At 41.5% G+C, this 9,758-nt stretch overlaps 2 protein-coding genes across 2 annotated transcripts in view; one reads left to right on the forward strand and one right to left on the reverse strand.

The window, feature by feature from the left end:
• The window catches only part of tsg101a (tumor susceptibility 101a), a gene marked incomplete in the record, with an annotated part of 12,038 nt that extends 8,860 nt beyond the window's left edge, over positions 1-3,178 (forward strand). The window contains 4 exon segments of the mRNA XM_014005556.1: positions 474-568; positions 1,305-1,507; positions 1,603-1,842; positions 1,918-3,178. Coding sequence (XP_013861010.1) covers positions 474-568; positions 1,305-1,507; positions 1,603-1,842; positions 1,918-2,007 — 628 coding nt within the window.
• Positions 3,179-3,382: 204 nt separating this feature from the next.
• Positions 3,383-8,450, reverse strand: ldha (lactate dehydrogenase A4). The gene is made up of 8 exons (XM_014005555.1): positions 8,342-8,450; positions 6,826-6,951; positions 6,102-6,219; positions 5,856-6,029; positions 5,542-5,715; positions 5,290-5,407; positions 4,506-4,629; positions 3,383-4,418 (listed from the first exon to the last, which is right to left on the reverse strand). The coding sequence occupies exons 2-8, from the start codon at positions 6,949-6,951 to the stop codon at positions 4,254-4,256; spliced, it is 999 nt and encodes a 332-aa protein (XP_013861009.1). The 5' UTR covers positions 8,342-8,450; the 3' UTR covers positions 3,383-4,253.
• Positions 8,451-9,758: the final 1,308 nt, after the last annotated feature.

The raw sequence follows: 9,758 nt of genomic DNA on the forward strand, positions 1-9,758 counted from the left end.
CACACACACACACACACACACACACACACACACACACACACACACACACACACACACACACACACACACACACTGTATAAAAAACATATCCCATCATGTTTATGTTTAGTGATTTCTTTTTGTTAATTGACAAATAAACCAATAAAAGGTCCTGCGTAACGTTCTTTTCAACGTTTTTCAGCAAACTYCTTATATTTCTTGAAAATAAGATATAATTTGTCAACAAATGTAAAAATACTTAGGAAGGAGACTTGATCTTTATCAATAAGGTTCAAAGTGGTTGTAATAGAATTAATTTATTACATGTTGTTTAAAGATTAGAGAAGAGATATTCACAGGGCTCCCTGTTCAAAGAATATGGATCATTATGGATGTTTCTTCTTTTTATTTCACAAGTAAAATGCTTTTATGTCAGTATCTTGGGAAAAAAAGTGTTTTGTATGTCAGTTTATTTCTCATTTGACTATTTTCAGAGGTTACCCAGCTTACCAGTACCCAGGTGGGAACTCTTACCCCACCACAGCTGGACCTGGACACTACCCCACCCAGCCTCCTGTCTCCACTGTGGGTATGTATTAGAGTAGTTTTGTGCTTGAAATCCCTCTTATTAGCTTATCTTCCACTGGTCAGAAACATAAATCAAAGCACAGTAATGTTCATTAAAAAGGTGATTGTCTGCACTTTGCTGTGTTATCCACATTAAAATATCATGTTAAAAGTTATGGAAAATCCTGTCCAGATAAATCTATAAGTCTTCATGTTCTTCGGTTTACCCTGACTGAAGACTCTTGACCTTTTTACTCTAGTCTTTCACCCTCTGAGTGGCTTCAGTGGCACGCTGAGCTACCAGTCAAAGGCCAATCCTGTAACTAGAGTGGGGGGTATTAAAGGCCAAAGGATAGGAGAGACTCTCTCCCTTCCCCCCATAAACTATGCTACTGTCCACAAAGACCTGCAAGCGTGAAAAGCTGCTCCTTGATGTGCATGCTGGAGGATTTTTGGTTGACTTCTATATTTAGTAGAGAGAAGACATGGGTTTGCCTCTGGGTTGACTCAACTCTGACATTTGTGGTGCATAGGGTTGCCTTCAGTGCATTTACTTTTGCACAAACTGGAAAGTTGCTGCCTTCAAATTATTTTGTGCAAATTAAGTAAATGAAATATAAAAATCAGTATTCTGCTGCGTTTAAATACTAAAGTTAGATTGTTAATATTTCAGCTGAAATATGACCTCCCTCATCCCTGCAAGCTTACATCTCTCATTCTCATTTTTTCTCACGATTTCCTGATTTCTCCCTCTCAAGGTCCAAGCAGAGATGGCACCATTGGCGAGGACACCATCCGTGCATCCCTGATTTCCGCTGTGAGCGACAAACTCCGCTGGAGAATGAAGGAAGAGATGGACAGAGCTCAGGCAGAGCTGGACGCTCTGAAACGAACCGAGGAGGACCTGAAGAAAGGACACCAGAAGCTGGAGGAGATGATCTCAAGACTTGACCAAGAAGTGGTGAGAAGTTCTTTCCTTTTGCAAAGTTCAACCGTTTATTCCCTCTCCGTCCTTCACTGGTATTTACCATAACACCTCACTGTTGTTTTCTGCAGGCTGAAGTTGACCGGAACATCGACCTGCTGAAGAAAAAGGATGAGGAACTAAGCGAGGCTTTGGAGAAAATGGAGAACCAGTCCGAGAACAACGATATTGACGACGTCATTGTGCCCACAGCTCCTCTGTACAAGCAGATCCTCAACCTGTACGCTGAGGAGAACGCAATCGAGGACACGATCTTCTACCTGGGAGAAGCTCTCCGCAGAGGTGTCATCGATCTAGAAGTTTTCCTCAAGGTAACCTGGTCTTATTCTTACAGTTTACAGTCGTCTGTGATGGCTTTGTTTCTGACGTGTGTTTTTCTGTTCCAGCATGTTCGCCTTCTGTCCAGGAAACAGTTCCAGCTCCGCGCTCTCATGCAGAAAGCCCGCAAGACTGCCGGCCTCAGCGACCTTTACTGACCCACGCTGACGATTCTGAAACAGGCATATCTTCAAACTCTTACTCTTCTTCCAGCTGTTTATTCCCTTTTTACTGTCTTCATGTATATCAACCAGCTGGCTTTTTTAAAGAACGGAAACAAAGACAAAAAGCATTTCTGAAGAATTGTGAAATGTTAAGGTGTTGCACTATTCATCACAAACACAACCCAGATGTGGAATTATCACTTTTATACCCTGATATTCTATAGGAACTCCACCACCTTTGTGAATCAGGACATGTGGTTGACATAAAAAAAACAGTGTGACACACATGCCAAATTAGTGAAATTTAAGTGTGTGTGTGCAGTGTATGCAACTTCTGAGTGTTGATGCTGTGACTGGTCATTGTTTACACTGGGTTTGTGTGTTGACCTGTAAACAGCATCCTGCCCTGATCAGTTTGCCCTTACTTGACAAAGTTATTTGTCCAGTAAGCACAAAATGARTAGACGAAGAACGGGCTGCTTGGTTTTGAAGTAAATGCCCACATGAACTGACAGGAGTCCAGCCTCAGGATTTGTGAATTACTGTTCAGTAGTTTTGGAGTTAAAGGGATTGTTTCTTTGTAGTAGAGGTGATGACAAAAATCGGACCCTACCTCTTTAATTTGGGCGAAACTGCCCCCCAGACTAAAAATTTTGCCCCTTTGAGTTCCATTTTGATGATCTGAGTCAGTTCCTTGTTTCTGTGTCAGCTGCTCAGGCTAACCCTTTAGTCTGACTGTTTTAACCAGTCAGTAAATAGTTGTTTCACTCTGTAAAGTCTTGTCATATTTAATTCTAAGGTATAACAAAAGGATTTCAACTCTTTTATTTTTTTGTTTGTTCGTTTGATTTACTTGTGCTATCCACTCCTGCTCAGTCCTGCTGAGAAAGTTGGGTTTTGGTTGAACTTAGAGGGATAAAATTTGTGAATAAAGCTGCAGGCTTAGAGGGTACAAAAATAAAAACTATAAAACCAATCGATATGTTAACTTATGTAAAGTTTTGTCTCTTAAATTAGCCTTTTTACTAAATGCACTTTGAAAACTGTATGATAGAATATTAGTTTTTTTTTCTTTGTTCAACTCAGCCATAGACCACCTGTTCTTTTATATCTGTAGATTTATGTAAAGCAGTAAAAATTAAAAAACATCTGGTTTTTGGTTTTATGAGTTGTGATCATTACAATATTGTGTTTTTGTAGTTAGGTGTGAAAGAAAACATTTTTGATGAACTCTTGAAGAATCTATCCTGCGTTGGGTTCACTCACATCACTCAGCAGTAGCATTATGACAGTTTGTACCAAACTCAAGGACTAGGTTTTTCAAACCTTGTACATGTTTGGAAGACAAGAACAAGACGACAGACTTGAATCGTTACTCTGGCAGGTTTATTTGATGTTGTGGCAAATAAAAACATCCATCTGCCGTGACATTAGTTTCTCTGTAAGCGATACAGTAAAATCYTGTAAAATAATCTGCATCTTTACTCATAAACGACAATGTAGCTCTTGAGCGAAATAGAAACTATTGGGGGATTTTGGTGCACAACAACCTTGGGACAGTTGACTCAGGACCTGATTCTGGGTAAAGGTACTAGCTGACTTTTCTCCACTGGCTCCCTGGTTCGGTTATGACAGAACTTTCAAGTGCAAAGCAGTAGATGCAACAATGCTTTTCTTGAATATATACTTCAGTATCATAGGACCTTTGCCCAGTAATACCCAACATGTGGCAGTGTTGTTGTACAGCAGGGAGTTTTCCTGGTAGAGAATGGAATGTCTCTGTTAGGCTTCTTTTATTGCAAGGTGGAATAAATAACTAGTAAAATCCACATAATACACATTGCACACAACGTGTACAGAGGAAGCAGCAATTGTACACGATGACAATAACAGACAGTACACAAAGTACATAGATCCAAAATGTGAAGATCTTGAGAACATTCGACAGGGAGTACAGTAAGTAGATATGTGCGCTCTCTCTAAAACAGGCTGACCTTAAAGACTAAGGGTGAGAGTTTCTAAATATTCACTCACAGATGGACGAGGACAGGTGGGATGTGGAAAAGGAAAACGATCTTAGCGAGTGAATTTCCGAGTGTAACACCTAGCTTTGTTCGGTTTAGCTACAAGCACTTTGGCTCCGTGATAATCTGCAGTCTCGTTCACCCGTCGCTGTGAGGGACACAAGGTGGGAAGGGCGGGCAGGGGGGTCAACCTGGAGAATTCAAAGCTGATCTCTTTCACAGGGTGAGCTCCTTCTGTACGCCCCACAGGGTTTCGGCACTCTTCACCAGCTGCTTCTCCTCTTCRGCTTTCAGGGTCATGTGGACGACATCCGTCAGGCCACTGTTGCCCAGAATGCAAGGGATGCTCAGGAAGACCTCGTCTTTCACACCATGCATGCCCTGTCGCAGGGTAGAAGAAGAACTGTTAGCAGATGAAGACATTTTGTCAGCGAGTTCTATAAATTGTTAGTTTTTAAATTTCCCCACCTGGACAAGTGTAGAGACGGGGTGAACTTTGTGCAAGTTCTTCATAATGCTCTCCACAAGGTCAGCCACAGACATACCGATCGCCCAGGAAGTGTAGCCCTTCAGCTTGATGACCTCGTAGGCCCTGAAGTGTTCAAGTCATACACGTGAATGAATCAAGTGAAAACTGCAAATGCCCTAAACTGGCAAAGAAATAAAAAAAAACAAATGATTTTCTTTATAATTATCGACACCTGATACACAATTTTTAGTGAGTTTAGTGCAGCTAAAACTTAAGCCTTTTTACTTTAGGTCTACCTTTTCTAATCTCCCCTTTTTCTTGAGACACCCTTTGTGCACATTCAGGATTCACGGTTTGGAACTTTTTAAATTCTGCAACTGATACATTAACATTTATGATAAGTTACTCTGTTGTGTTCCACATGGTTGAACTCTTTAAAACACCCAGTTACTGCAAGATAAGTCACGAGTGGCTGACAAAATGATGGTGCAATGTCAAGTGCAACAAAGTAAACTTTTGGATTTTGCAATACCCAGGAAAACGGCTCCGCCATGCAGTGTATCAAACAGGTAAAATATGTAAGCATATTTGATGCCACGTATTGTCTGGCATCTTGCTAAGCTAATTATGGGGAGTCAAGTGTAAAATAGAATGTTTAAGAGTTCCACTTTAGACGGATGGCCGGCACGCACAAAGCCGATAGCTTCAGAGATTGAATGTGTCGTAGGAACATTGGTAGGAATGCTTGTTTGAGTTCACTGCTGGTGAACAAACTGAACTCACCCATCGACCACCTGCTTGTGTACATCCTTCCAGTTCTCACTGTCATCATCAGCTCCCATCTGTGGGTTGAGGTTTTGAAGACAAACACCAGCGATATTCACGCCGCTCCACACAGCCACTGTAGAGAACATGTGAGTGACAGCAGATAAAGTCTAAGCTAGACGCAAAAAAAAAAAAAAAAAAACCTAGTCTTGTAGGCTAGAAAATGAACAGAGAGGGGTTTTATTATTTTTTTTAGAAAGACCAGCATACCACTGGAGTCTCCGTGCTCTCCGATGATCCAGCCGTGGCAGCTTGAAGGGTGGATGTGGAACTTCTCCCCCATGAGGTGGCGGAAACGGGCGCTGTCCAGGTTGGTGCCTGAGCCGATGACACGGTGACGGGGGAAGCCGCTCAGCTTCCACGCCACGTAGGTCAGGATGTCCACTGAGATGGAACAGAACAATCATTACCAGCTATTAGTCTGCACCGAGCAAGAAGCAACAGAATTGTCCAGTTGTTATCTGGTCCCGTTCCAAGTAAAACCACAGCTTCTCGTTGACTTTCATCTCCTCCATGCGACTCACCTGGGTTAGAGACCACCAGCAGGATGCAGTTGGGGCTGTATTTGACGATGTTGGGGATGATGAACTTGAAGATGTTAACGTTGCGCTGCACCAAGTTGAGTCGGCTCTCGCCCTCCTGCTGGCGGGCACCAGCAGTCACCACCACCACCTTGGAGTTGGCGGTCACGCTGTAGTCTAAAATAAAACGGCACAGTGTTAGTACTCAGCTGAGGGTCACGCACAAAGTCACCATTTGAGCACTGTCACCTTTGTCGGCTACAATCTTGTGCGTCTTGAGGAAGAGGGCTCCGTGCTGCAGGTCCATGGCCTCACCCTTTAACTTGTCCTCCATCACGTCAACCAGGGCCAGCTCATCACACAGGTCCTGATTTCAAACATATACAGTAGGTCAAGGCTACTTACGTCTGGTTTATTACACCTGGTTATAAAAATGAAAAGGGGCTAATTAAAACTAGAAGTAACCAGGCCTCGAAATGCCCCTCAGCCATGAAATGAACAGGTTAAATGAGTCATCATGCTTTTAAATCCTTCTTTTTCTCATTTAAATCATTCAGTTGGGGTCTATATAAAGTGGAACTGTAATGCTTTGSTTTGATTTCCTTCTTATTTTAACTATACAAGCCCCTCTTTGCTGTGTCTCAAGTCAACTCGTTTTGATGCTGTCCCTTTAAACCCAAACAAGGTGCTTCAAACCCCGCCCCCCTCCTGCTTYCACACCAGTTCATTCCAGTTTGATTACCACTACATAGCAGCGCAGAGGAGAATAAAGAAGACCAAATTGTAGTCGGTAAGTCCAGAAATTATTTTTCAGTTTCATCGCAAGTAAGAGTTGAGAAAATATGAGAAAACTAGAAAATATATGCAGCACCAAGTGGCTGCATAATGGCTAAAAAAAAAAAGTGGATTTGGCATAAAATGTCCCCTTTAAGATAGGCCGAATGCTAAATTTTGTGTCTTGTTTCGTACACACCTTGAGCAATATGCTGACGGCGGAGGCCATGCCCACCATGCCGACGCCGACCACCGTCACCTTGTTCCTGCAGCCAACAGGCTCCTCCTTCATCACATGGCTGATGAGCTTCTCCTTGGTGGACATCTGCAAAAAAATACACATAAAGAAAAAAAAACAAACTTTGAAGGATCTACAAAGAAAAATGAGGCTTTTGAGATTTTACACAAATGTGATAGTTGAAAAGGAAAGTGTAGTATTATGTAGGCTCATCACAGAGCATACGTGACTCATTTCACATCCTCCACAGGACTGAGTCAAAGCTGAATTTCCTTTATGTCACAACTGCAGAACCGAAACATGCACCACTCCTGTGAAAGCTTTTATTACTCAGATCTCCACGTCTTTACGCGAGAACTCATCTACATGTAGGATTTCACCGATGGCATGGCAACCCCTGCCTGCCAGGGAAATGACTGCAGCAGGGACCCTCCCCAGCCCACGTCACACACTGCTGTTTGCCTCCTGGTTGGGCGGCCTGAGTGGCTCTGCCTTGCAGACGGTTACGTCACCACTGTGACTAGGCTGTGTTTTCACTGTGATGTGAAGTGAAGCACGTAGTGGGGGGATAGCTCTCGACCAGATTTCCCTCCTGGACAGGATATTTAAGGACCTGTTAGTGATTCTGCACGCAACAGAAGCTCAGATTAAGCAGCTATATTTCAATTCTTATTATGTAATTGTTGCCTCCTTCAAAGGGGAGMGTTGAAAGCTTCCTAGCATCCCACCATTTGCCCTTCACCAAATGACTCACTGTGAGGCCTGTAGGATTACTGCATATGTGCTTTACTGTTAGAGGTTATATTATTCCACAATGCTCCTTGTACCCAGCAAATTAAAAGCATAATCTGCAATATTGCTTTTCTCAATTACTGAATTAAGGGTGTACTGACATTGAATGAAGTGAGGTCAAGCATCTCCTCTTTCATCTTGCTGTTAGCACCTCGTGCTCTGTCAATTTTAAAACCACAGCTACACACATAAAAAAATCTATCTATTTAAACATTTTTCTCCTTGTAACAAACACCTTGAAGAATTGCCCACTATCAGGAAATAAAAGGAGTTTTTTCAGTATACTCCCAACACTGCATGCTGAGAGTATACTGTAAGCCCTGCATGTAAAAGGGCTTGCTGTATATTCTTATGCTTGGGTCATTTATAGCCCACACTGATTAGGATGCTGCTGGGAGAAGAAGATGGTGTTACCATGACGAATATTATGGGAACTGTGCTGCAGTCAAAGCGGCATACAGAATAAACATGTCCAATCAGTGGCAGAAGGGGCGAGCAGAGACGCTGCAGGCCTCTATTTTCATAGAAATTAATTAATTTCTCATGTGAAGCAAAATAAATAAACAATAATCAAAAATAGAGCAACTTGTTTTATCGTGACAGTTATAGTGATGATGTCAGAGAAGCAGTCTTGGGTAAAAGGAAATTAATATATTGTTTAGTCAGATTGGTTGGTTTGTCTTACCTTTACGGTTTGGGTTAAAACAGGTGAAAAAAAAACACGACGTGGAATGTCACAGCTCGTCCACTCTTCCGCACAAGTGCAGCAGCTGTGAAAGGAGGGTCTGCGGGTTTTTAAAGGCAGCCTCTTCAGTGGGCGGAGCTCTGCTGCKGCTGATGGTGACGGGGACGCGGGCGCGCGCATCGTGTTGTGTGTCACGTTTACTGCAGGATGCGGCGCAGACGGAGTCAAAGTTAAAAACCGCAGAGCTCTTGAGTTTGAAAAAGACTATTGGAAAATTATGAGTCAAGGAAAACTAAATCACCCGCGTGGATTAGCTCCACGTGTCTCTAATTTCCCTCCAAGGCTCCGCGTGCCTCTAATTTCCCTCCAAGGCTTTCTGACTCAGTCGGTCTTATTCAACCAACCTACCAATGCTGTTGTTTGGAATTTATTCAACAAAAACAACGTTTTTGAATTGGAATAATTCAATGTAATATTATGACATGATCACATATACTTAAATAAATAGATCAAATAATCAGCTGCTCTGCGCCCCCTGCTGTCCAATATCCGTTATTACAGTATTTTAGACATTTCCAGGATCAATGTAGCCTGTGTTACCCAATTTAGGATTTTTATTTTTTGACTGATATAACTGACACATCTCACAAAAGACATCAGTGTGATGAAAACAAAATTAAACTTGCTTAAGAAGTTGAAAAACAAGGCAGAAAGAAAAAAATACTGAAATCAGCTAGCTGCAAAAACTGAATCTAGSAGACAACCAACTGAAAAACAGGAAAACACTCAAAGAGAAAAAAAGAGCCCAATTGCTGAATTAAGCAGAAAATAACACAAAAATGTGAAATTAGTTTTAAAAAGGCGCGAATTAGCAGAAACAAAACTGTTAAGAACCAGAGAAAAGCAGAAAAGAGCAGAAAGCAGGCTAAAGGAGCACATAAAGCTTAAACTAACAGATGTAAGTTGAAATAAGACTAATCTGAAATGACCAGAAACAAGCTGAAATGAGCTGAAGGAAGCTGAAATGATACAATCAAGCTGTAAAAACCTGAACAACTGAAATGAGCAGTAAAATGTYATAAACATCACAAAGCGTTTGAAGGATTTTGAAGGAAACTGTTTATTTTTCAATTAGAAATAAAGTGTCTGAAATGCAAATATTTCTAAAAGTAAAAATTGCACAAATACAAAAAGTCATAGCAGAAATGTACTGACTGAGCTGCACATTTTGATATATGAATTGTTGAAATACAAACCCCAAAACCAGAAAAGTTGGCACGTTGTGTAAATCGTAAATAAAAACAGAATACAATGACTTGCAAATCATTTTCAACCTATATTCAATTGAACACACTGCAAAGACCACATACCTAACGTTCGAACTGGTAAACTTTGTTATTTTTTGCAAATATTAGCT

The sequence above is a fragment of the Austrofundulus limnaeus genome, unplaced genomic scaffold (assembly GCF_001266775.1).
Source record: "Austrofundulus limnaeus strain Quisiro unplaced genomic scaffold, Austrofundulus_limnaeus-1.0 Scaffold31, whole genome shotgun sequence".
Lineage (NCBI taxonomy): Eukaryota > Metazoa > Chordata > Actinopteri > Cyprinodontiformes > Rivulidae > Austrofundulus > Austrofundulus limnaeus.